Genomic DNA, 27602 nt, shown 5'->3' with positions numbered 1-27602 from the left:
GCCCTTCAGCATCATGAAGACCATTGTGTGTCTTCCCAGACTTGTTACTCGGACACCTGCCATTCCTGAGGTCAAGGACACCCTCAGTAGTCTTTCCTGTACCTTGGCCCCTCCCAAACCAAACACCAAGTTCTGGCTCCCACACATCTGATCTCATAGGAATTTGGGCATTGGAATAATTTCCCTCCCCCTCACTGCCAGTGCACACAAGTGACTTCTAATCCAATGTTTACTCTGCTCTTGAGGTCCCCTCCTCCCATTAGTCCCTCAGTGGAACCAGGACACCTTCTCCGTTTTCTCCTTCTTTGCCCTGCTTCCACAGTCCATCGTGCAAATATATCCTGTTCAATACAGACTGAAGTTTCTGTCACTCAGAACAGAGTGATCCATAAACCTGGAAAAGAAAGAGAGGGTCTCAGATTCAGCCAGGTCAGGCTGGTGTGTGTGTGGTGGTGTCCTTAAACATAGCTCCCAAGACTGCCTCAGGGCAGAAAGGGCAGGGGCAGTAATGAGGAAGTAGGGCTGCTGCCTATGAATGGTGGTTGGAGGGTGGGAGGCAGCAATGAAGGGAGTGGAAACATCCCTGGACCTCACAGGAGAGCTATAGATACTTGTCTTGTGCTTGCTCCAGAAGTCCTATCCACAAGATGAAATACACAGACATAAACAAATCTTTAACTTCTTTGAATGCCACCACTGCCCAGATTCTGGGGCCAGCTTTTCCTGGTAAGATCCAAACTTTGTCTTCTATTCCCTAACTCTTAGTAGAGTGAAGCAGTCTCTAAGGATGGAGTACTTCCCTTTGCCTCCCCACCCTTACCCATCCCAGCCTAACCTGGTCATTGGGCTTTTAATGAGGCAGTGGCGGGGGCTCCGGATCCATGGCATGGTTTCTTCTGGGCGCACTCCTGGATCATGGGACCGCCAGAAGCTGAAGTTCTGAGCATCAGTCAAGGGGACTCTGAAGACCTGATTGGGGACTGAATGTTGGGGAAGGGCAAGTTATCCAATTTTTTCAACTTCTTTGCTCCCCCATGGCAGTATAAGCCCAGCCTAGCAACTGGGCCTGACCAGGTGCTGAGAAGTCCTGGGAATCTGGTCACCACACCCATCTTCACTTCCGGATTCCAGCATCTAATACCCTTCATGGTCAGTTGAATCAGTCTTGGTTCTGCCTGCTGTTACTAAGCCCATCTCCAAGAGAGCTTTCCCAAGTGCTAAGATGGTGGAAAAACAAGTGGGCAACCCCTTAGGGAAATGTGCAAGATGGGTCTACTGGCTCTTCCCCCTTGCTCTCAGGCTTAATCATTCTCATTCCCTTCCCTCCTCTCTGAAAAAAATTGCTTCCTTTTCTCATTCCAGGTAATTCTCTGAAACTCAGCAATGAGTACCTCATACTTAGGTACTGCTAATAGAGTCACTTATCAAGTGTCTATTATGTTCTAAATGTATTAGGTGTTCTTAAGATTTTGAATAGTGTATCAGACTTTCCTAGGTTTTTTTGTATTTTTATTCTTTACTTGGATAAATCTAATTCTACCACTGTATAAAATTTGTATATTCTTTAAGCTTAATTATAGCCTAATATCCTGGCTATATGGTCTTTATAATCATTATTTTTTTTTAAAAAAATTCCTAATATACCATTGAGTAGATGTTACATGTTTTACTTAGTTGTTTTCCTCTTGATTAATAGTAAGCTCTTAAAAAGAATTTGCTATTAGGAATAACTCTTAGATACTCCTCTTCACACATATGTCTCTTTAAATTTCTGAAAGTATCTTAGTTTTCTAAATTAAACTTTAATTTTGAGATAACTATAGTTGTAAGAAATGATAACATAAGATCCTGTGTACCCTTTACTCAGTTTCTCCCAATGGGAAAGGTCATTGGCCTTTTATAGTCATGTTCTCCCACCCCTTCATTGGCAATCAATAATGCGTTCTTCATTTCTATAATTTTGTCATGTGAAGAATGTTATATAAATGGCATTGGGGACTGGCTTTCTTTATGTGGCATAACTCTTTGAAGATTCCTAGTTCTCACATGTATCAGTAGTTTGTCCTAGATGCTTTTTTATTTTTTTATTTATTTATTTTTTTCAACGTTTATTTATTTTTGGGACGGAGAGAGACAGAGCATGAACGGGGGAGGGGCAGAGAGAGAGGGAGACACAGAATCGGAAACAGGCTCCAGGCTCTGAGCCATCAGCCCAGAGCCTGACGCGGGGCTCGAACTCACGGACCGCGAGATCGTGACCTGGCTGAAGTCGGACGCTTAACCGACTGCGCCACCCAGGCGCCCCCTAGATGCTTTTTTAAATGTACATTTTCTCTAACTTTTATAACAATGCTAGAGTATGATTCCCATTTTCACATGGTTCAGTGAGGTTAAGTGGTTAAAGGAACTTGCCCAAGGTCACACAACCTGTTTGGAGTTTAAACTCCATTCAAATTCCAAAGCTAGTGCTTGGTCTACCACTACTCACAGGCATAGCATATAATATAAAAAGTACTGTCTTATCTCATTTTGTTGTGATCCTCACAGTTCCATAAGTTCGGTAGAGCAGGCATTTTTCCCCCTTTTTTTCCTTAACAAATGAGCAAGTGTAAGTGACTACCCAAGGTGAGACACTTAAAACTAGGACTCAAATATGGGGCTTCAGCTTCCAGTCTGATTCAATTTTTGTTTTATCATGTTCACCCCATTCAAGTCTACTTTCTCCCTCCTTTTCTCAGCCCCCCTTCTTGGCTATTTTTTTTCCCCTTGCCCTAAAATCATGCCCCACCACAGCCCAGCCATTCTTTATGAACTCGGGCATATCTGTTCTGCCCCTAGCATAGTGCCCACTCCAAGATACTTACATGTCTTTAACAACACCTTCTTTATAGCTTCATGATACCTTGTGTGGCTATTCTGGTGTACGGAATAATTCCCATCTTCTGAGATAATACGGGGAAGCCTAGTGGGCACTGGTTCCTTCTGGTCTGAAACAAGAAGCAGACTTGTTATAAATACTTACAAAGTGGGGCTCTTTGGTTTTCTGAGTCTCTGGTCTCCATACCAACCAGGCACATGGCAGGGGTCTCTCCTAGCCACTCAAATCTGATCTCAGATCTCAGAAGTCAATTCACAATGCCTGTGTCAGAAGGGAGGGAGAGGGAACCGATCGCAAGACATCCCTCACCCTTCTCTTGCTTCTCTTCAACTCCTGGGTTTTGAATGGCTTCCTGCTGGAATCAGGATATTGACAGACCCTTAGGGTTAGTGCAGGTGAAAAAGGCCCCTTATCTGGATGGACACCTATTTCCTGGGATTGGCATATTTGAAGAGCTTTAACTGGTCTAATAGGGAAAGTTATGTTTGAGCTAAGTCTTGGAGGACAAGAAGGAGTCCATGGGACATAGTGGTATCAAGAAGAGCATTCCAGGCAGCAGGATAGCAAGTGTGTAGAAGATAGAAGTATGAGAGAGGTTTCAGCTTGCTATTGATTTAGAGCCTGATTTGTGCTTGGCAAAATGGAGAGGGGCAGGGAAGGGGCTAGAAAAGTGGTAGAGAGTAGGGTAGGGTAAGGTAAGGTATGGTAGAGTAGGGCAGTATATATTTTATGTTTTTATTTTATTTTTGAGAGAGACAGTGCGAGCGGGGAGGGACAGAGAGCGGGAGACGGAATCTGAAGCAGGCTCCAGGCTCTGAGCTGTCAGCACAGAGACAGACGCAGGGCTTGAACAGACGGACTGCAAGATCATGACCTGAGCCGAAGTTAGACACCCAAGTGACTGAGCCACCCAGACGCCCCTAGAGTAGGGCAGTATAGACCTAGCATTCTTATGGGGGGTTAGGAATCCTCTCTGAGGCAAAACTGGAATCGCACTATGGAGGCTGAAAAGACCAGAACTTCCTTACCCAGGTCTAAATGTTTGTGTCTCCCCTAAACTCCTATGTCGAAAACCTAATTCCCAAGGTGATAGTATTTGTAAGTGGGGTCTTTAGGAGGTGATTAGGTCATAAGGGTAGAGCCCTTAAGAATGGAATTGGTGCCCTTCTAAAAAAGGCCTCAGAGAGGTCTCCCCTTCCACCACATGAGGGCACAATGAGAAGTCTGCAACCTGAAAGAAGGCCCTCTTCCTGACCAGGCTGGCACAGTGCTCTTGCACTTCAGCCTCCAAAACTGTGAGAAATACATTTCTGTCGTTGATAAGCTACCCAGTCTATGGCGTTCTGTGATAGCAGCCCAGATGGACTAAGGTGCCAGCCTCTCTTGCAGCTAGGGCATAGGCAAAGAGTTTTAGCTAGGCCAAACACATCTGCCTCAGATTTGGAATCAAAGATGAGGCTGCAAAGAAGCAGGGGCTGTGTAAAGTCTTTTTCTACTAATGGGAAGTTGCAGCAGCGAAGCTACCTCTTCTTTCTAGCAGCAGCATCCAGAGCCCAGTGTCCTTGGTGTCTGCGGTGTCTGCTACAGTACTGAATGCAGCAGTGTCTATGCCAGCCAGGTCTGCAGCATGATTCTGAACATTCTTTCTGGTTATTAGCCACCAAACTTGGTTCTCTGTGCCTTTTACAGCTCTATGCACTTACCGATATTCTTTTTAAAGAAATTACTTTATTGTAAAATTGATGTAAAAGTAGTTGTATATATTTAATATGTATAACTGAATGAGTTTGGAGGTAAGTAGACACCTGTGAAACCATCGCTGCAATCTATGCCGTAAACCTTATCCATCCCCTCCAAAAATTCCCTCCTGCCCTCTTTATTGTAATTTATTTTGTGATAAGAACATTTAACAGGAGATCTATGCTTTTAGGAAAATTTTAGTATATAATACAGTATTAACCGTAGGTTCTATCTGTACAGATCTCTAGGACTTACCTTTTTTAAATAACATCTTTTTTTTAATGCTTATTTATTTTGTGTATGTGTGAGAGAGAAAACATCCCAAGCAGGTTCTACACTCAGTGCTGAGCCCGATCTCACCATCGAGATCATGACCTGAGCTGAAATCATGAGTTGGATACTCAACTGACTGAGCCACTCAGGTGCCCTTAGGACTTATATAACTGAGACTTTGCACCCTTTGACTACTACCCCTCCACTTATCCCTACCCCCAGCCTCTGGCAGCCACCATTCTAGTCTCTGCCTCTGTAAGTTTGATTATTTTAGATTTTTCACGTAAGTGATATCATATAGTATTTGTCCCTTGTTGGCTTATTTCACCTAGCATGTCTTCCAGGTTCACCCATGTTGTTGCAAATGGCAGGACTTCTTTCTTTTTAAAGGCTGAATAACATTTGTGCGCCCGTGTGTGTGTGTGTGTGTGTGTGTGTGTGTGTGTAATCATATTTTCTTTATCCATTTGTGTATTGATGGACATTTATGTTGCTTCCATGTCTTGGCTATTGTGAATGATGCTGTAATGAACATCAAAGTGCAGATATCTCTTTGAGACCATAATTTCAATTCCTTTGGGTATATACCCAGAAATAGGATTTACTTTTACTTTTTTAAGGAACCTCTGTACTGTTTTCCACGCACTGCACCAATTTACATTCCCATGAACAGTATATGAAGGTTCCCTCCCCTTTTCTCCACATCCTCACCAACATGTTATTTCTTTTTAAAAGTTTACTTATTTAGAGAGAGAGAGCAGGGAAGGGGCAGAGAGAGGGGGAGAGAGAATCCCAAGCAGGATCCATATTGTCAGCATGGAGCCTGGTGTGGGGCTAGAACTCACAAATCAAAATCAAGAGTCAGATGCTTAACCAACTGAGGCACCCAGGCACCACCCGCCCCCCTTTTGAAATAACAGCCACTTTTACAGGTGTGAGGTGATATATCATTGTAATTTTTTTAAATGTTTATTTTTGAGAGAGAGAGGAGAGAGAACAGGGAGGGGCAGAGAGAGGAGACACAAAATCCAAAGCAGGCTCCAGGCTCTGAGCTGTCAGCACAGAGCCTGATGCGGGGTTTAAACCCACAAACCACGAGATCATGACCTGAGCCAAAGTCAGACACTTAAGCCGACTGAGCCACTATGCACCCCTCATTGTAATTTTAATTTGCAATTCTCTAAAGATTAGTGATGTTGAGCATCTTTTCATATACCTGTTGGCTATACGTGTGTCTTCTTTGGATAAATGTCTACTCCAATCTTATGTCAGTTTTTTAATCAGATTTTTTTTCTATTGAGTTACAGGAATTTACTTTGAATATTAATCCTTTATCAAATATACAGTTTACAATGGTCTCTTATTCTGTGGGCTGCCTTTTCGTTTTGTTGATTGTTTCCTTTGCTGTGCAGAAGCTTTTTGATATTATCCCACCAATATTTTTTTTAATAAATTCATGTTCTGCTTAAATAGGCTAGATTTGGCTTGCATCTCAGACTCCTGAGCTTGTCAGGAACTGGAAGCCATTCTCTCCAGAAATTGTTGTGATCGCTGACTCACCTCTGGTACAGAGTGGGGATGCTACCTGTCTTCTGGAGTTTTTCCCTGGCTCCTGCTTTCCCCTTCATTCTGGCTTGACCCCATTCATTCGTTTCTGTCCTTCCTCCCCAACTTTTGCTCTCTGGTGGAAATCTTCTTTCACGTTCTCTGAGAATGATACCACCAGAGTGACGCACTGTTTGAATCCCCTCCTTTGCCAATTGAGGATTTGGACAGGTGACAGAATATTGAGTTCTGAATTCCAAGCCTGAATTGAACCTGGGGGCTGATTTGTACTTCATCACAGATTACCACAATGAGGGGCCAGTTCCTGGAAATAGCGTCATTTGACTTTGGGCAAGGTGGGGGTGCCAGAATGTCTGTGGCCAAGTACATGTGGACTGAGGAGAAAGAGCAAGACCATATTCCTAGTGGGCAAAGGGATCTTGACTGAGAGTAATTATTGGTCTGGGTGCAGGTAATGGTAGGAGCTCCTTATCTGGTCCTGAGGTCTCAGACTGATTGTCCTTAAGGGTACAGCCAGGTCATGTTCTCTATTTAATCTCAGTTTCCAAGTAGCAGGCTCCCAGCTTTCCATATAAGTGGTTACTGTGTGTTTGGAGGTGTGCTGGACAGTATCTCTCATTTGGATGCCTTCCTCCTGAATCAAGCACCAGCTGGCATACTCTTTGGATGGGGTTTTTGGCAAACTGGAAGATATTTTTGGTAACCCATAATTTCCCCCAGCTGCCAACTTTTGGAAGCCACATGGGGTGAAGGGTGGTGAGCTGTAGGTAAAAATCATGCCACAGCTACTGTGAATGGGCATGTTGAGGTGGAGGGAGGCAATGAGTTCTTTATAAGCAAACTACACTGTGGCAGAGTAGATGAACCCATCATTTTGTTGGCAGTGTAACAGAGGTTCTTCATCCCCCCAGTTAATACTACGCTCCATATAGTTTTTGGTGGTAAATAGATACAAAAGGCCCTGATGGTTTCTTCTAGAACTGGGCCATAAATTGGGAGTTTCCATAAGACCACATCTTATACTTTGAATGTATCATGAAGGACATTGGGGTGGTGCAGAAGTACTTGGATGGATCCTCCACTTACCCAAATTATTGTTGCAGGTTTCTCAATACTACAGGCTGCATAGGGCCACTGTTATCCACTACTTTGCCTATTGCCTCTAGTTAGTTGGAACTGGGAGTGACTGGCCACAATGTTTTCAGGTTGAAGAATTTTTAGAATGGGTCTACCTCAATGGCTGCTAGAATTCTGACTTGTAGGTTAGGATACTTGCTTGACCATTCCAGATGCTTAGTACATAGTGGTGATAATATCTAACACACATTACTTGCAAGTTGGTATTGCTGTAAGCACAGTAACATCACCCTGACTAGAAATTCACAGAAGATCAGTTTGAGAGAAAATGTTGTGGTATTTTGCATAAAAAATGACTCCTATCTAGGATTTCCTATCAGATTCTGGGCATTAATACCTTGAAGTTGGATGGAGCAGTAACATAGACTGAAATCGGCTGAAGGCAATTTGAAGTGTTTGGAAGACCATCTTGATTTATTGTCTTCATTGACACAAGAACATTGTCAGTGCATTGGGAGGAAGTGGACAGGAGCATAAGACCAGGGAACTGGGCACATTTTACATATGGGGGCAATTCCTTTGCCTCCATGTCCAAAAGTATCTTCCTCAAAGTCGTGCATTTGTTCAGGATTCTGAACACAGGGGAAGTGGATGGGGTATGGGATAACAGATCTACTGCCGGCTGCAGACTGCTGATGTAAAAGGGACTACATGGATCTTCTAGAGATGATAACAATAAACCAAATGAATAACGAATGTGCTCGGCACAACTATAAGAGGTAGGTACTATTAGTATCTTATTTTACAAATGGGGGGAAAGAGTCCCGGAGAAGTTTACTAATTTGCCCAAGTTCACTAAATTAGCATATGGCAGAGACATGACTATAACTCGGTATTTTGGATCCAGAGCCCAGGCTGTTAACCACCACACTAACCTGTTCTTGAAATCATCTATTCAGGGCTTCCAGGCAAAACAAAGGACTAAGGGAAAACACAAACTGATAAAACTGGCCTCTTGTTGGGGTCCCTTGTGTACAGCTCAGTGGGGGTCCTGTCAAAGGTATCTGCTCACCCTGGGACCAGTGTTGAGTTGGGTTGGCACATGATCTCATTATCTCATTCTAAAGGCAGATCCCTGCCTCCTTGAGCTCCACTGAAATGTGGAGTATCATTTCCTATGACCGGCATTGGGGAAGCAGAGGATTGAACCTGGTTGGCCACTCTGCAGTAGACTGGACCAGTGCCAGTGCAGAAAACCAGTGGGGAAAGGCTGTGGTCCCATAGAAAAAATGGCCTATCTGCTGCTATACAGACATAGTCACCCACCTTGGAGGTGCCTCCTTCTTAGGCTTTGGCAGATTGTAGTTATGAGTAGCCTGAGTATCTTCTCTAGTTTCAGGTAGATAGGGGATGATGGTCTATAGCAGCTACAAGATGTATGGGTTGTTTCCAAGATACATTTCCTTTATTATTTTTAAAAATCTTTTTCAGAGAGAGTGCGCACATGGTGGGGAGGGTGGGGCAGGGGAGGAGCAGAGGGAGAGGGAGAGAAAATCTTAAGCAGGCTCCACACCCAGGCCCAGTGCGGAGCCTGACACGGGGCTCGCTCTCACAACTGTGAGATGATGACCTGAGGTGAAATCAAGAGTCAGACACTTAACTGACTGAGCCACCCATGTGCCTCCAAGCAACATTTCTCTAACTTCAGTAAATTTATACATTTCGAAAGGCAGAGGGGTTTTAGAGGCTTTGGGCGATTCATTCTTGGCTGAATTGTGCCATTCAAACTCCCATTTGAAAAGCCAGAACTACAGTGCCCTCTGCTGGAATCTAAGAATGGCATCCCCAGCTGTCTCCTAACAGGTGGGTCACCAAACAGGCAGTTGGGAAAGATCAGAAGACCTAGAAGACTGAGCAAGAACATTCCAGCCAGGGTGGGGAAAATCATCTAATATCCTCTGACAGGATCCAGAAAATGAGAATGCAAGTGAGAAGTGCTCAGCTTTTACCATGCATTTGAGGCTTACTCTTTCTTTGAAGAGATTATTTAGATGGGAGCCCAGGTGGCTCAGTTGGTTAAGTGTCTGACTCTTGATTTTGGCTCAGGTCATGATCTCTCAGTTCATGGGTTCGAGCCCCACATTGGGCTTTGTACTGACAGCACGGAGCCTGCTTCGATTGTCTCCCTCTCTCTCTGCCCCTCCCCCACTCAAGTTCTTTCTCTGTCTCCCAAAAATAAACAAACATAAAAAAAAAAAAAAAAAGAATTGGGAGAGCAGCTCTGAGTACTCAGTGAATTCCTCTGGGAAGAGGAATGATAAAAGCAGCAGTGGAGGAAGATGTGTGGAGCTTGTACGTCACTGTGTCTGGCTAGAGGGCAGTTGCTAAAGTCTGGCAGGGAACTGTCATTTGTCTCAAGACAAAAACAACAATAATCTCTTCCTACCACCACTCCGATCAACTTGCCTCTGAGACTCCTATCAGTGGGAAATGTCCTGAGTGTAGATTTGTGTTATGATGAGGTTTAGACTGACATTGGGTTTTCATGCAACAGGACAACGGAGTTGCCTCATCAAAGGGCCAAATAAAAGTTAATTCGTCTGAATTCAAGACAATGAAACTCTGAACTAAGAGGAGGACTCAGGTATGAAGCTTAGACAGGAGAGCAGAGTTCAAAGCAGGTGGTGAGATAGAGTCTGCAAAGCAAAGGGCAGATGCAGGGTCATGCTCCCCAGAGGAGAACAGAGAAGGGAAAACTTAGGCATTCCAAGAGACCAGCACACAAGGTGAACAAATTCTGGAAGCTGGACCAAAACTGCAGGGGCCACCAGTATTAGGATTAGGAAGAATGAATCTGGGAGGGCAGGAATCTACTGATTGGTGGACATGTGAGTTCTGGTCACTGGTGAGGGGTGCTCTTGTGCGGATAGCTGTAACTGGATGAAAAATCCGTTGAAGCCAGCCAGTAGTTTTTGCTTCTCAAGGAAACTTAATAGTTAAAAATATTGCTTTCCAGATACCCTATCTGGCAAGTATGCCTCAAGAAGTAAACAAAGATATTTCGGTCATAGGAAAAGTATGTATTCCACATGCATATACTAACATATATTACAGTTTATAACTTTTCCTCCAGTCATCTATTATACAGTTTTGTGTGCTAGGTCTTATGTGTATTACATACATTATTTCATTTCATTTAATCTGCACAACAGATCTATAAGGCATTATTATCTCCATTTACAGGCAAGGAAACTGAAGCACTCTGAATTTGCTTAGTGTGTTAGCCCCCTGAACATGAACAACCCTGGATACCTGATAAAACTGAGTTATGAAGTCAAGGATAGACCTAAGTATGCTCCCCACATCCCTTTGGTTTTTCTATTTTAGTTCTTTATCAAGAGGAAAAGGAAGGAGGCAGAGACTCGCAGAATATTTGGTTACATGTGTTGATTCACCTCTATGAGTTTCCATTATGACTATAATAAGGAAAGCTTGAGTGGGCCCTTTTGAGTAGAATGTTAATACAGTCACACCTACAGGAGGAAAAAAAAACCCTATCTTTCTTTAAAGAAAAATTGTGAATGACTTAAAAATATCCTTATAATAAGAGTATTAGAAGTTTTAATATTAATAGGTTCATTTTTATGGTTGCTGTTAAAGCCCTAGGTGATAGGCAAGGTTAAGAGTGTGGTTAATTTGAGCATGGAGAACAGGCTCAAGTGCTAGTGCAGGTGAACAGAAAAGGGTCAAGCCACTTGAGTGAATGTGTTGACATGGTGAAATCAGCTAGATAATCATTCTAAAGACAAGTGAGGATTACAAATCAGTCCTGCAAGATTGTTTGGATTGTGGAACTAAGGGGGAGCAGAGTCAGGAACTGTGGGTTCTTGAATTAATGGACATATCAGTCGGGATTAGGAAGACTGGGGCAAGCAAGGTAGATGTAGGCTTGCTAACAGCCAAATACAATGTTGTGTCTTATCCATACTCTTCCTGCCCCTTCCTTGTTAATTTCCCAAACCCGTTTTTGAATAATAGAAACAAATGGGGCAAGTTCCCCATTATGGTGGTCCACAGGCTCAAACCTCTCCCAGCGGACCATATACTGCAAGCAGCCTCAGCAGTACCAGGAGTCAGAATGATCTGAGCCCTCTTGTACTCTTCTGTTGATGTGTTAAACAAGATGAGAGCTAAGAGAACAGCAACATGGTAAGTGGATAATGAACACTGGTGACTAGATACAAGCAGTTTCAGTGGAATGATTGGGGCAAGAGCCTGACTGGCATGAGTTCAAGAGAATGGAGGGGCGTCTGACTGGCTCAGTAGGTTAAGCATTGGACTTCAGCTCAGGTCGTGATCTCATGGTTCGGGGGTTGAGCCCTGCATCGGGCTCTGTGCTGATAGCTTGGAAACTGCGCATGCTTCAGATTCTGTGTCTCCCTCTCTCTCTGCCCCTCCTCTGCTTGCGCTCTCTTTCTCTGTCTCAAAAATAAACAAACATTAAAAAAATTAGAAAAAATAAAAAAGAGAATGGAAGGAGAAGAAATAGAGTCAGCAAGACCAGACAACTCTCTTGAGGAATTTTTCCGTATAGGGAGCAGGGAAATAGGAAATATAGGGCTTTAAGATGGAAGAAATTGTAGCATGCATGTATGCAGATAGGAATGACCAGGGACAGAAAAATTGATGCGATCGAGTGCAAATAGTATTGGAGTAGTGTCCTTGAACAGGCAAAAAGATGGGCTCTGATGCACAAGTGGAGGGGTTGGTCTTAATAGGTGTGTGGACCGTTCATTCATTACAAGACAAATATGGACACAGAAGCACGTAGATGGATAGATGTGGTTTGTGTGAGGTTGTAAGAAATAATCTACTTGCTTCTGTTTTCGCAATGAAAACTGTGAAATAGAAAACAAGTCATTATCTGAAAGTGAAGCTAGAGGAGGAAGTGTTGGAGGTCTGAGGAAAGAGAAGGTATGAAGAGGCCTCCAGGAGACAGTACATGGAACAAGGAAATGTAGTCTGACTTCTGGGCAGCCATAAAGGCCCACTTGAGTTTAGTGATTATGAATTTAAAGTGAGGCCTCTCAGCATGGTTGTTTTTCTCTAGCTGATGAGTACAAACTACTCTTTCTAGGAGTTGTGGTATAATCAGGGGTGGGAAGGAGGAGAGAATGGTGGAGAAAGAAATGGGAATAATATTTTCAGGGTCAAGGGAGGGTCTTTCCTTCCTTCCCCCCCACCCCCCTGCAAAAGGTTGCACAATATTTGGATACTTATGGAAATGATTTATTTAGGAGGAGGAAAACTGAAGGAGAGGGAGATAATTTCAGGAGCAAAATCCTTGAGTAGGTGAGAGGGGATGAGATCCAGTGCACAAATGGAGTCATCTCACTCACTGTGCTAGAGGGAAGTTACAGATGCAGTGGAATGTTAGATGTGATGATGGAAAGTCTCTTCTGATTGCTTCTATTTTCTTAGTGAAACAAGGAGCAAAGACGTTATCAGCTCAGAATGGGGATGGGAGAGGGGTTTTAGAGACTTGAGGAGGAAGAGATGTGAAATAATTGCCTTGAGGAGTAGGGGAGTGACTAGAGAAATATAATAGGATTGTCAGGCAGTCCTGAGTGCCCACCTGAGGTTTGCGGTTACAGTACTAATCATTCTAGAAAGACTAAATGTCCTCGGAGGAGAGCCAAATACATGAACCTTTGTCCTGATAGGTTTCCCTGGAGCTCAACACTCCGACTTCCTGGAGTTTCACAGCCTTATACTAAGCTCCTAGTCAGCCTAGTGTGCCCCAGACCTTGGCCACGTGGGCCCACACTTCAGCTCTGAGACAGCTCAAAAGGCTTCAAGGAAATGATAGAAATAGAACATATTTTCTACTAAATGGAATTTTAGGTAGAAATCTGAATGACATGGTTGAAGCCATGGCTTCAACCACGTTGCCTGAATGTCATTGTGGAAAGGGTAGTAGTGCCAGAAATATTGTTCTAAGTTTCCTTTAATTATGAGGTCATGAATGATGGGCAGAGTGCATAGATATTTCAGGATGTGCATGATTTATTAAAACAGCTTGTCAGAAGTGGGAGATGGGTTACAGGCTTCTGGCTGGGATGCAGTGAGAGCAGTCTGTGATCAAAGTGGGTGCAGGTGCTTTGTTATAGTTTTGGCCTTGAATTGCTTCTAGATTTTAAAATTTTCTATGAAGATAAAGCTCTAGCCTCAGCTCTACACAAGGCTGGGTTGTTCTGATTCTTCAGGGTGTTGCTCAGACATTACCTCCTGGATTACTTTGTTTAATAAAGTGGGCCTCTCCAATAAATAACCTTTAAAAATAAAAGGGGCACCTGGGTGGCTCAGTCAGCTGAGCATCCTACTTCAGCTCAGGTCATGATCTCACAGTATGTGAGGTCGAGCCCCACATTGGGCTCCACGTTGACAGTGCAGAACCTGCTTGGGATTTTCTCTCTCTCCCCCTCTTCTCTGCCCTCTTCTCATGCTTGTTCTCTCTCTCAAAATAAATAAACTTATTCTCCATTTTGAGATCTGCAAACTCAGTTGCCTATAAGAGCCAGACAGATGTTTATGAGTAAAGCAAATTGAATAAGAAACCTGTCCCATCTAACAAGGCAGCTGCTATTTGCTCTGGCTGTTTGTGGTTACATGGGAATTTAAGGCCAGTGTGGCCAGTTCTAATTTTTTAAGAGGCAAGAATGTGGATTTTACATAAAATCTTTTATTTTCATTTATTTTTTTAAATGTTTATTTATTTTTGAGAGAGAGAGAGAATGCACACTCGAGTCGGGGAGGGGCAGAGAGAGAGGGAGACAGAGGATCCATAGTGGGCTCTGCACTAAATACAGAGAACCAATATGGAGTTTGAACTCACAACTGTGAAATCATAACCTGAACTGAAGTGGGAGCCACCCAGGCACCCCTTAATCTCCTAACTTTTAAATGTTGGTCCAAAATTTTTGAAGAAAAGAACAATGCAAGCTGAGTCTGGCCTCTAGTCAGCAGTTTATAACTTCTGATCTATTGCATTACCCTCCCCTTATTTCCTCCCTAGCACTTGTTATAATCTGTAAACATCTTGTTTATTTACTTATTGTCTATTAGTCACTGTTGTATTTCCAGTGTTTAACACAGTACTTGGCACAATCAGTTCCCAATAAATAAATATCTGATGTTAGATGAGAAGGGGAGTCTGGATTGGTGCTTTACTTGGGAGCTTTTTATATATTCTGAATATTATTATGTATATGAGTTATACACATGAGGATATGTATGTATATATGTATATATTCATATATACACACATCTTTGTATGGCCAATATTTTCTCTCAATCTCTTTTTAACTTTAATGTCTTTTGTTACACAATTTACAATTTTTTGTTTAGTACAAATTTTTGTCAATCTTCTTAGGCTTCTAGGCTTTATGTCCTATGAAAAAAGTTTTCCAAGACCATCCTAAGACTGTAAAAATATTATTTCCTCTAATGTTTCTATACTTTTGTTTTATAGATTTAGCTCTTTAATCCATCTGGAATTTATTTTTATGTATGATGTGATGTGGGAGGTCTTTATTATGCTTTCATTCTTAATTTACAAAGTGTGTTTTTTAAATGTTTATTTTTGAGAAAGAGAGAAGGTGCAGAGAAAAGGGGGACAGAGGATCCAAAGCAGGCTCTGTGTTGAGAGCCCAATGTGGGGCTCAAACTCAGGAACCGTGACATATGACCTGAGCCAAAGTCGGACACTTAACCAACTGAGCCACCCAGGCATCCCTACAAAAAGTTTTTTAAAAAATATCAAGGGGCACTTGGGTGGTTCAGTCCGTTGAGTGTCTGACTTCAGCTCAGGTCACGATCTCATAGCTCGTGAATTCAAGCCCTGCATTGGGCCCTGTGTTGACAGCTCAGAGTCTGGAGCCTGCTTTGGATTCTCTGTCTCCCTCTCTCTTTGCCCATCCCTGCTCATGCCCTCTCTCTCTCTCTCAAAAATAAACATTAAGCAAAAATTTAAAAATGTCAAATGCCTGGGGCACCTGGGTGGCTCAGGTCATGATCTTACAGTTTGCGGGTTTGACCCTGTGTCAGTCTCTGCACTGACAGTGCAGAGCCTGAAGCTTCCTTCAGATTCTGTGTCTCCCTCTGTCCCTCCCCTGCTTGTGCTTTCTTTCCCTCTCTCTCAAAAATAAATAGACATTTAAAAAAATCTTAAAAAAATATATCAAATGCTTTGGCGTGTCTGGGTGGCTCAGTTGGCTAAGCGGCCCACTCTTGATTTTGGCTCAGGTCATGATCTCATGCTGTGTGAGATCAGGTCTGTGTCTGGCTCTGCATTGACTGTGTGGAGCCTCCTTGGGATTCTCTCTCTCCCTCTCTCTGCCTTTCCCCTGCTTATGCACACACAGTATTCTCTCTCTCTCAAAATAAATAAACTTAAAAAAATATCAAATGCCTTTTTAGTTCCTAGTGAGATAGTTGTACATATCTTTTTAATTTGACATAGGTATGATATATCAATCTTTCCCAATATTAAGTCATCATTGTATTACTGGAATAAGCCCTACTTGGTGGTAGATGACTGTCTTTAATACATTCTTGAATTTGATCTGTCAGTGGGATTTGTCCATTTATACTTACATTGGTCCATGGGTTCCTCTTTTGTACTATATTCTATAGTATGCTTTATATTATCAGTTTTGTGTTAGTGTGATAGAATAGTTTTCATTGCTTTTCGTGTTTTAAAAAATGGAATTATAACAAACTTTTGAAAAAACTTCCTATCAAAATTGCACTCACAGACTTTTTTTCATGCAACTGTTTAGCAAGTTTTTCTCTTGTGATCATTGACTTAATATAGGTTTATACTTATTTATTTTATATTTGTCTTGTAATCCAAACATTTACCAAAAAAACTCACAAACTTTCCACTTTCTTGATGGCATCCTTTGAAGTACAACATTTTTTTTTCATTTTGATGAAATCCAATTTATCTATCTTTCTGTCACTTACGCTTTTGGTATCATATCTTAGAAACCACTGCCTGATCTAAGGTCATGAAGATTTTTCTTTCAACAGTTTAAAGTTTTACCTCTTGTATTTATGTCTATGATCCATTTTGAGTTAACTTTTGTATATGGTGTGATGTGGAGTCCAATTTCATTCTCTTGCAAGTGAATTTCCAGTTTTTGCTGCATCATTTGTTGAAAAAATAATTCTTTTCCTATTAAATTGTCTTGGCATTCTTGTTGAAAGTCTATTGATCACAAGTGTAAGGGTTTATTTCTAGATCTCAATTCTATTCTATTGATCTATCTATATGTCAATCCTTATGGCAGTATCACATTGTCTTGATTAGTGTGGCTTTGTAGAAGATTTGAAATTGGGAAGTATGTTCTCCAACAATGTTATTTTTCAATGTTGCTTTGATTATTCCGAGTCCTCTGAATTTCTATGTGAATTTCAGGGTATTTTGTCAGTTTTTGCTAGGAACCATCATCTTTGGCACAAGGAATTCTAAGAAGCTAAGCTACACCTGGAAAGGGAGCTCTAATCTATCCCTCTCCTACATGCTAGCTCAGCTCACATAGTGAATTTGGCAAACATTCAGGAATCTCCAACTTGGTCCAAGACAAAGTTATCTAAGTGTCTATTAGTAATTAATTCTTTAAGATTCCTTAATTTCTGGGGCACCTGAGTGACTCAGCTGGTTAAGTGTCCAACTTCAGCCCAGGTCATGAGCTCATGGTTTGTGAGTTCGAGCCCCTCAACAGGCTCTCTGCTCTCAGCACAGAGCCCACTTTGGATCCTCTGTCTCCCTCCCTCTCTGCCTCTCCCCCACTCAGGCTCTCTCTCTCTCTTAAAAATAAATAAACATTTTCATCTTTTTTTTTTTTAATGTTTATTTATTTTGAGAGAGAGTGCACGAGTGAGGGAGGGTGAGAGGGGAAGGGGCAGAAAGAGAAGGAAAGAGAGTCCCAAGCAGGCTCCATACTGTTAGCTCAGAGACTGATGTGGGGCTTAATGTCACGAACCATGAGATCATTGACCTGAACCAAAATCAAGAATTGGACGCTTAATGGACTGAGCCATCCAGGTATCCCATAAGATCCTTGAATGTCTTGATTTTTTTTCCCTTGAGGTATTTTAGAACATAAAATGTGAATAACTCAATATTATAAATAGTAGAAGATCCACTGAATAGGCCTGCTAGGTAAATTAATGTTCTTCATTTCCTCTGAAAAACATTAAAAGATGCCTGCAACATTTCAGTTGCAGCTGAGAGCTACTCTTCAGCATATCTGCATACTTCTGCTCCCACAAATTAAACTGTATGGTTACTGGTTACCATGAGGCAGTAGTGTGGTCCGCACCCCCCCCCCCCCCCCCGCCAAACAATTTATGCTGGGTTATTTTGTAACTGCAATTTTACAGTTTTAAAAAATATTAAACTAATAGATTATGTGTTAAAAAAAGAGTAGTGATTTATATAAAAGTAAGTTGAATGTTTTAGAAAAACTCAAAACTTAACAAATTACTGTAAGCCTTGAGTTAAAATAGATTTGAGTTAGGAAATTAACATTTTGTAGCTATCATGAAATAGTATCACTCAGAACTGTCAATAGATACTAAAACTAGTGGATGGAAGTTTGATGAAGAATACGGTATTATGCGGAGTTTGGGTGGCTCAGTCCATTAAGTGTCTCGCTCTTTATTTTGGCTCAGGTCATGATTTCATGGTTTGTGGGTTCAAGGCTCGTGTCAGGCTCTGTGCTGACAGTGTGGATGCAGCCTGCTTGGGATTTTCCTTCTCTCCCTCTCTCTCTACCCCTCCCCTGTTCACACTCTCTGTCTCTCAAAATAGATAAATAAAGTTTAAAAAAAAACTTAAGAAAAAAAGTATAAGGTATTTACATTTTTTCGAGTATCTTCCTGGAAAGTACTACAAATTATAAAACAAAAATAATAATGACAAATTACAACACAAAAATAATACCTTGACAGTGGAGAAAACTGGCAAACACCACCTTAATCAAAAGGTCAGTTAACATCACCTATAAAGGGCAAAATGACATTAGGGACCTCCTGATGTGACCTACTGAAAACATACTGTTGCTTATTCCTGCCAAAAATATTTATACCCAATCTAATCATGAGAAACATCAGCAAACCCACATTAAGGACAATTCTACAAAATATCTTATCTGTACTATTAAAAAAAATAAATATCAATGTCATGACACACAAAGGAACTGAGCAATTGTTCCAGATTAAAGGGGACTAAAGAGGTATGCCAACTAAATGCAATGCTGATCCTTAATCAGATCTCTGAAGGAAAAATTTTTCTCTAAAGGACATTAATGGGACAACTGGCAAAACTGAAATATAGACTATAGATTAGATAATAGTATTGTATCAATGTTAAAATTTGCTGAGTTTAAAACCTATATTGTGGGTTATTATCTAAGACAATAAAATACAAACTGAGGGGCGCCTGGGTGGCTCAGTCAGTTAAGCATCTGACTTCAGTTCAGGTCATGATCTCACTGTATGTGAGTTCAAGGCCCACATCAGGCTCTGTGCTGACAGCTCGGAGCCTGGAGCCTGCTTCATATTCTGTGTCTCCCTCTCTCTCTGCCCCTTCCCCATTTGTGCTCTGTCTCTCTCAAAAATAAATAAACATTAAAAAAGATTTAAAAAAATACAAACTGAGATGTCTGGGGATAAAGGAATATAGTATGAGCAACTTATTCTCAACTAGCTAAGACAGAGAAAGAGAGGGAGAGGGAAAGAAAATGTGGCCAAATAAAATTGGCTAACTTGGATAAACAGTATAGGGAGTTTGTTTGTACTAAACTTACAACTTTTATATAATTTTGAAATTATATCACCAAAGAAAGTTTTTAAAAAATAATTAATTGACCATATAATTTTATTTCCTTTCTCTCTCAAATTTGCTAAAATGACATCAAAATAACAACAACGGCATTAACCTTCAAGGGCAAAGAGAGAGTAAGGATAAAACAGCAGATGATACATTTCAGTGGAAATATCTTTTGGAAAATGGCAAGTGGACAGAGGGGTAGTAACTAACCTTTCAGAATGGGAACAGTTCTAACTTAAGTTTCTGCAGTGGAGGATAGAACTAGAATTGGGCCGGGGTGCCTGGGCTGCTTAGTTGGTTGGACATCTGACTTGGTTTTGGCTCAGGTCATGATCTCAGTTTGTGAGTTTGAGCCCTGCATAGAGCTCTGAGCTGGCAGTGCGGAGCCTGTTTGAGATTCTCTCTCCCCCTCTCTCTCTGCCCCTTCCCTGCTCATGCTTGTTCTCTCTCTCAAACATTTAAAAAATTAAAAAAAAAAAAAAAAAGAACTAGAACTGGGTCATTTCATCTGAGAGGTTCAAACTTTATAATGTAACAGCTACCACAGAAGGCAGGAGTAAAGAATAGGTCTGAGAACAGGAAGGTGGTAACTGAAACTTTGTCTACAGAGCATGCACCACAAGCAGAAAAACCACCTAGCCCAAGAAGGAGATAGAAGATTTCTCTTCCCAGCAATCTCACTTCTGGGTATATATCCAAAGGAAATGAAAAAAGGATCTCGAAGAGTTATCTTCACTCTCATTTTCATTACAGCATTATTCACAGTAGCCAAGATGTGGATACCTAAGTGTCTGTCAATGGATGAATGAATAAGGAAGATGTGGTGTGTGTGTATATATGTGTACAGTAGAATATTATTTAGCCATGAGAAAGAAGGAAATCCTGCCATTTGCAACAACAACACGGATGGATCCTGAGGGCATGATGCTAAGGTAAGTTGGACAGAGAAAGACAAATACTATTATGATCTCATACATGGAATCTAAAAAAGCTGAACTCATAGAAACAGAGTAAAATAGTGGTTACCAAGGGCTGTGGGGTGGGGGAAAGAAATGTTGGTTGAAAGATACAAACTGCCAGTTTTAAGATGAATAAGTTCTGGGGATCTAATGTACAGCATAGTGATTATAGTTAATAATACTGTTTTATATGCTTGAAAGGTGCTGAGAGAGCAGATCTTAAACGTTCTTACCACAAAAAAGGTAATTATGTAATGAGATGGAGGTGTTAGCTAATATTATTGTAGTAATCACTTTGCAGTATATATAATCAAATCAACATGTTGTACACCTTAAATTTACACAATGTTATATGTCAATTACATCTCAATAAATTGGGGAAAAAAAGACTTCTTTGGGGAAAGTGAATCTAAGAGGCACTGCACTCCTAGCCAGGATTCACTGTGAGGGATGGCATATGGTGGAAGACCAAAAATCTGATGATTAAGTGAAAATTCAGATCCTCATAAGTGTGATTATCAATACTCCCTTCTCCTGTCCTGGTCCTAGCATTATAACCAAACCCCAGAGAAACAATTATACGATTCTTCCTGGAAAAATTGTAGCTATCCAGAAGAAAGCTCACAGTGAAGGCCACAATAGACAATTCCCGCCATAGGCTTTTAGTCAGCTTTTAGTTCCTCACTCTTAAATTATAATGGAGAGCCAAGGATCATGAATTGTTTGACAAGAGTCATCAATGAGAAAAAAAAGGTCATAGGAAAAATAACTCAGAGGAGATGGAGCTAATGGGGGGAACAATTTCAAATAAAGTATAATATCCATGAAGAAAAGAGAAAAGATATGCACAAGGAAAGCCAGATAACCAAAAATGGCCCTTGGAACTTAAATATAGTAACCAAGATAAAATGTTATGATACAAAGGTGTGGTGTTTTCCACATATGTCCACAACTTCACTATTTCTTCAAAAAGTAGAGCTTATTTCCCCTCCCCTTAAGCATGGGCTGCATTTAGTGACTTTCTTCTAACAAAAAGAATAAGGTGGAAGTGATAGTCACTTCTGAGACTAGGTCATAAAAAGGCATTGTGGCTTCCTTACTCTCTTGGATCACCTGCTCTGCAGTTGCCTCCCACGTGAGAACACTGCAGCAGCTTATGGAGAGGCCCATGTGGTGAGAAACTGAGGTGTCTTGTCAACAGCCAGAGAGGAACTGAGGCCTGTAGCCATCAGATGACTGCAGCCCCTGCTGACATCCTGTTTTGAACCACATGAGAAACCTTGAGCTAGAACTACCTAGCTAAGTTGCTCCTTGGATCCCTGAGTCACAGAAACAGTGAGGTAATAAATGTTTGTTAAGCCTCTGTTTTAGGATACTTTGTTACACAGAATAGATAATTAACACAGAAAGTTGGAAGATAAAGTTGGGGAATCTCCCAAGGAATGCATTTTTAAAAACCCAAAGAAAATAAAGAGAATGATTAGTGAGTTAGAGAATCAGTTCAGAAGGTTTTTTGTTTTAATTTTTTAAATTTACTTTTTTGGGGGGGGGCAGAATCTTAAGCAGACTCCAGGCTCAGCACAGAGCCCGAAGTGGGGCTCAATCCCATGACCCTGGGATCATGACCTGAGCCAAAATCATGAGTTAGATTACTCAACCAACTGGGGCACCCAGGTGCCCCTCAGCTCAGAAGAATTTATAGTTGACAAATGGAAGTTCCAAAAAGAGAGAAGAGAGAAAATAGAGAACAAATTAATAAAAGACAGTTTCCCAGAAATGAAGGGCACAGGAGCACCTGGGTGGCTCAGTCGGTTAAGCATCCGACTTGGGCTCAGGTCATGATCTCGCGGTTTGTGGGTTCGAGCCCCACGTTGGGCTCTGTGCTGACAGCTCAGAGCCTGGAGCCTGCTTCAGATTCTGTGTCTCCCCTTCTCTCTGCCCCTCCCCTACTTGTGCTCTGTCTCTCTCTGTTTCTCAATTATAAATAAACATTAGAAAAAAATTTTAATAAAAAAATTAAAAGAAATGAAGGGCACAAATTTCCGGATTGAAAAGGTTCATGAAGTATCTATTGCAATGAATGAAAAAAGACCTACAGCAAATTCCATCAGTATGAAATTTATTACTTTGCAGTCCTAGAAGTCAGAAGTCTGGGCAGGCTTGACTGGGTCCTCTGCTTAGTTTCACCAGGCCAAAATTAAGGTGTTGGCTGGGCTGGGGTCTTATGTGAGGCTCCAAAAAAGAATACACTTTCAGGCTCATTCAGGTTGTTGGCAGAATTCAGTTTCTTGTGGTTATAGGGCTCAGCCTTGCTGACTGTCAGCCAGACCACTCTCAGCTCCTAAATGCCACCCACATTCTTTGGCATGTGGCCCCCTCCATTTTCAAAACCAGCAATGATGTGTCAAATTCCACTCGTGCTTCTAATCTCTGAATTCCTCTTTTGCTGGTAACTGGAGAAAACACTCTGCTTTTAAAGGGCTTGTATGATTAGGTCAGGCCCACTCAGATAATCTCCCTTTCTCCATATAAAATAACAATCATGGAGTGTTATCCATCATATTCAGAGGTTCCACCCACACTCAAAGGGGAGGGGATTATACAAAGGTAAGATTCATTGAGGGTCATTCTGAGAATTTTGCCTACGGCAAACCTAAAACTGTGACATAACTATACTGGAAAAACCAGGGTGGGAGAAGAGAAGCACGGGGTATATGGTATAAGAAAGCTAAATTCCCAACTATCATAACAGGAAAGCAATATATCATAGCCAAAAATGGAAAGATCAATACATACCATAAAAGCATATTCTTTAAAAGTAGGAAGGTTAAGTACCAAAGAAACAACTGGAAGAGTTCAAAATTTGTCTCTGGAGACTGGAGGTGAGAGGGTAGAGTAGGGGATTCTTATTTTTCATTATAAACTTTTAGCACCATTACTTTTGTTTTTGTTTTAGTTTTTAATTTTTAGAGAGAGAGCATGCACGGGCAGGGGAGAGGGGCAGAGGGAGAGAGAAAGAATCTTAAGCAGGTTTACACTCAGTGCGGAATCCGATGCAGGGCTTGATCCACGACCCTGGGATCATGACCTGAGCTGAAATCAAGTGTTGGACGCTCAACTGACTGAGCCACCCAGGTGCCCCATAATATTACTCTGAAAAAGAATTACAAAGATAACTTTTAAGTATTTCTGATTACACATGAGGAAGATAACTAAAAGGTTTGAAGAATATCATAAAAATCATAAGAAAAATAAGTTTGCTTTGCAAATGCCTGACTCCACTTTAAAAAGACCCAAATGAGGGGCACCTGAGTGGCTCAGTTGGTTAAGCGTCCAACTTCGGCTCAGGTCATGCATGATCTCACCGTTCGTGGGTTCGAGCCCTGCATCACACTCTCTGCTGACAGCTCGGAGCCTAGAGCCTGCTTCAGATTCTGTGGCTCCCCCTTTCTCTGTTCCTCCCCTGCTCATGCTCTATCTCTCTCTTTTCTCAAATAGAAATAAAGGTTAAAAAAAAAAAAGAAAATTATAGATGATGCATTGCAGGGGCAAAGAAAGGCATGACAGTCATCAATGGACACAATTTCAAAGAAATGGAATTGGCACCATGTCAAAAAAATTGGTGAATCTACAGTTACACATATTAAGTGAAACTAAAATGTATAAGGTATGTATCTTTTCTTGATTTCCCAATTTACAATGTAATCTTTGACCAACTATTTGTCTAAAAGAGTCTACTGTACAACTGACCCTTGAACAACACAGGCTTAAACTGCATAGGTCCACTTATATGTGGATTTTTTTTGTCATAAATATACTACAACAAAAGAAAATTACAGTACTACAAATATATTTTCTCTTATGATTTTCTTAACATTTCCTCTTTCCCATATTTACTATAAGAACACAGTATATAATAAATTTACAAAATATGTGTTAACTGGACAGTTTATGTTCTTGGTAGAGCTTCTGGTCAACAGTAGGCTGTTAGTAGTTAAGTTTGGGGGGAGTCCAAAGTTACATGCAGATTTTTTACTATATGGGGGATCAGTGCCCCTAACCCCTACATTGTTCAAAGATCAACTGTAATTATATTCAACTTGTATTATATAGTATTTATTAATTGATCTAAGCTTGCTAGCTTGACATATATTGGCAGGTTTATACCAGGGATCTATAGTTGGTGGTCAGGAGTTTATGGATTAGGTTAGCCACACTCCAGGGTTATATGGACCACAATTAGTTTAACGTGCCTCCTGGAAGGATGGAATCAGTGGTAACTAGTTACCTTGCCAAATGGTGATTTCACTAAATTCTTGTCACAGAACTAAAACATCCTAGTTTTCTCTGGAGTAATAGGATGTGGATAGACTTATATCACTGGGTTTCATCAATAACTCCAGCAAAGTTTGAGTTTTAAGCACAGGAAACATCGAACTATTGTTTTGATATCTGCATATAAGAGACCACATAATAATGACTCTGTGCGTATGACAGAGAGACAAAAAGAGAGAAGGAACCCACCCAGTTACTTTTTCCCATGCTTGCAGAACACCACTTTGAGGGTGGAGAACTGTAACTTTTTGGGAAGTTGCCCAGGGGCTATGAGAGAAGGTTATAAGGCATTGACTCCATAGACGAGTTCCCAAATCAACAATTCTGGACATTAGCTGAGCAAAAAGTTACCATTCAGCTCCAGTGAATGGTAGGCTTCTGGCAATCTTGAGAACCACCTGTTAGAGAACAGTGAACAACTCTATAGCCCACCTGCCATTCAAACTCAGGGTTTAGGAGTTAACAGATTTTCCTAGAAAGGCTGATCATCAATCATTTGTACAGTTGCCTGCTCACAGCAAAAGACCTGTATAACTTTCTGTAATTTTCTTTTGTTGTAGCATATTTGTAAAAAAAAATCCACATGAGTAATATGTGTTTGACAATTTGGAATCAAATTTCGGCTCTATCACTGATCTTGGGTAAATAAGTTAATAACCTCTTTGGGCCTGTTTCCTTATTGATAAGAAGAGAATAGTAATACCTACCTCACAGGCATGTTGAGAGAATTAAATGGAATCATGCATGAGGGTGTAAAATTGAGGGGGGAGGGGGAAACAACTTGTAGGGGTGACAAAGCTGATGTCCAGTCTTACTTTTTTTTTTTATTTTTTTAATATTTATTTTTGAGAGAGAGAGAGAGAGAGAGAGAGAGAGATTGGGGGAGGGGCAGAGAGATGGGGACAGAGGATCCGAAGAAGGCTCTAAGCTGACAGCAGCAAGCCTGATGTGGGGCTCGAACTCATAACTATGAGATCATGACCTGAGATGAAGCTGGATACTCAACTAACTGAGCCACCCAGGCACTCCTGTCCAGTCTTCCTTCTAACCTTACATTTTAAGCCAACAATTTGGCATTTGGCTAAGCCTACAGCCTCTGATAGTCTGCCACTGGAATGAAAAATATTGTGTAAGCAGATGATATCAGAATACATCTCTATTACCCCATAGGGGACTTCAGTTTTATAAAGTGAAGTCTTTTTTTCTGCCTAGCCTACGATGAAATTAATCAGAAATGAGACTCAGGCCTCTTTGGATTGATACCAGGTCTTATTTACTGGAGTTTAGGTAGCGAACTGGGTAGGAAAACCCTAGGCTTGGGGCTTAGTTCCCTCAATGGTGAGAAGTCCCATCTAGTAGGGGCAGGCAGGGTTGAAGCAGCCAGGAGAGGCCTATTTTTGGCCTGGAACAAAGAAAATTTATGGCTTAAGCCAAATGTGTTTCTCTGAGAGAGGGTGAGGAGCTCCTTATTTGGAGACAATGGCGGCCCCATGGCATAATGCTGGGACACAGCTGGGTGGAGGCCAGGGGGGGAGGGGTGGTGTAGGGGTATTAAAGAATTTCTAGAGTTCACCAGTGGGACCCTTTGTACAAACCATACCTGAAAGGTGGGTATGTAAAAACAGAGCTTTTCTGATATCATTAGAAAGAGGAAAGAGAGTGCCAATAGAGGCCTATACAGGATTAGTCTCTCTCAACCTTAACTTTGTGCTTTATACTTACCAGTTACCCCCTCCCTTCACCCCCATAAAACTTTGCTTTACTACCTGCCTACACTTAATTTCCTTCACATATGTTCTCCATTTTTCCTGAAATGCCCTGTCCCATCCATTTCTGTGCTTTTAAACAATTCATCTTTTAAGACCTTAACCAATTATCACATTTCCTCCAAAGCCTCCTCTAACTTCTTGTTTTAGAGATGATCAAATATCATTTATTAATTTACCTACCAGTATTTATTAATTGTATTATGTATTCTTGCATAATACATTGTGTATTATGTATTAGGCATTACTAGGCATTGTGAAGATAATACAATTGGGTATTTACTCACTACCTATTAAAAATCCTTCAATGGTTTCCTGTAAAGTTAAAATTCTTAGCATGGCTAACAGCATCCTCCATTTTCTGGCCCCTGACAAGTTTTGAAGGCTTACTTCTCAGCACGTGTCTTCTTTACACTTTATCTGTACCCAAGGAGTTCACTTAGTATGGCTCTCTCTCAAGTCTCTGTTCCTTTGTGCAATATTCCCTTCTTGTCTACTTGGTGACCTCCAATCATCTCTTAACTCTCAGTTCTGGGAGCATTTCCTGTGTGAAGTATTCTCTAAAGGATTCTCTTGTGCTCATTCAAATCCAATAGTATCAGGTGCTTCCTCTTTTGTAGTTCCACAGCATTCTATATTTAATTTATTCATACACTATATTGCAAATTTTTTGTTTGCATATTTATCTTTATCCAGCAGCCACTTTATGGCAGAGACCTCCTATCCATCTTTGTTACCCCAGGCACCAATATAAAGCCTGGCACAAAACTGTACTTAGTAAATGTTAACTAAATGAACAAATGAATAAGAATACGTTTATTCCATTGAACAAACTGAATGTCTCAACATGGATATTAAATGACAGAAGAGGGAAGCTGAATGGATAATCTCCCTACTCTAATTTTAACTATAGAGCAATTGTTAATTGTGGGGGATAAAGCTCTAACTCAAGGTAGAAAAAGAAACAGCTAAGAAGAAGCTCTTCTATATCTACCACCAGCTCTTCTCCTCCACCCTGTATTCCCCTTACTTGTTTCTTTAGTTGTGTCCCTTTTCTTGTTCCAAAAGGAATGTTGATATCCCAATAGATATAAGTTGAAGAAGGCCAT

At 41.1% G+C, this 27602-nt stretch overlaps 1 protein-coding gene across 2 annotated transcripts; it reads right to left on the bottom strand.

Annotated features, from left to right (window-relative positions):
• Positions 1-199: 199 nt before the first annotated feature.
• TEX49 (testis expressed 49) lies at positions 200-27602 on the bottom strand. 2 transcript variants are annotated; one of them, XM_047868407.1, is made up of 4 exons: positions 21493-21641; positions 2865-2987; positions 836-980; positions 200-394 (listed from the first exon to the last, which is right to left on the bottom strand). In XM_047868407.1, exons 1-4 carry the CDS (start codon positions 21560-21562, stop codon positions 346-348), a joined length of 387 nt encoding a protein of 128 aa, XP_047724363.1. In that variant the 5' UTR covers positions 21563-21641; the 3' UTR covers positions 200-345. The 2 variants fall into 2 exon arrangements, with proteins under 2 accessions (XP_047724363.1, XP_047724362.1); XM_047868406.1 differs by lacking the exon at positions 21493-21641 and adding an exon at positions 27524-27602 and having other exon boundaries at positions 244-394.

The sequence above is a fragment of the Prionailurus viverrinus genome, chromosome B4 (assembly GCF_022837055.1).
Source record: "Prionailurus viverrinus isolate Anna chromosome B4, UM_Priviv_1.0, whole genome shotgun sequence".
Classification (NCBI taxonomy): domain Eukaryota; kingdom Metazoa; phylum Chordata; class Mammalia; order Carnivora; family Felidae; genus Prionailurus; species Prionailurus viverrinus.
This window is presented reverse-complemented; position numbering and strand designations above follow the sequence as displayed.

Excerpts from the sequence above, each read along its gene's own strand:
- TEX49 (XM_047868406.1), bottom strand. The coding sequence starts at position 27,602 with ATGGCCTTCTTCAACTTATATCTATTGGGATATCAACATTCCTTTTGG. Across the intron at positions 2,988-27,523 it reads GGACACAACTAAAGAAACAA|ACCAGAAGGAACCAGTGCCC; the intron begins GTAAGGGGAATA and ends TTCTTGTTTCAG. Across the intron at positions 981-2,864 it reads GAAGGTGTTGTTAAAGACAT|TCCCCAATCAGGTCTTCAGA; the intron begins GTAAGTATCTTG and ends CCCAACATTCAG.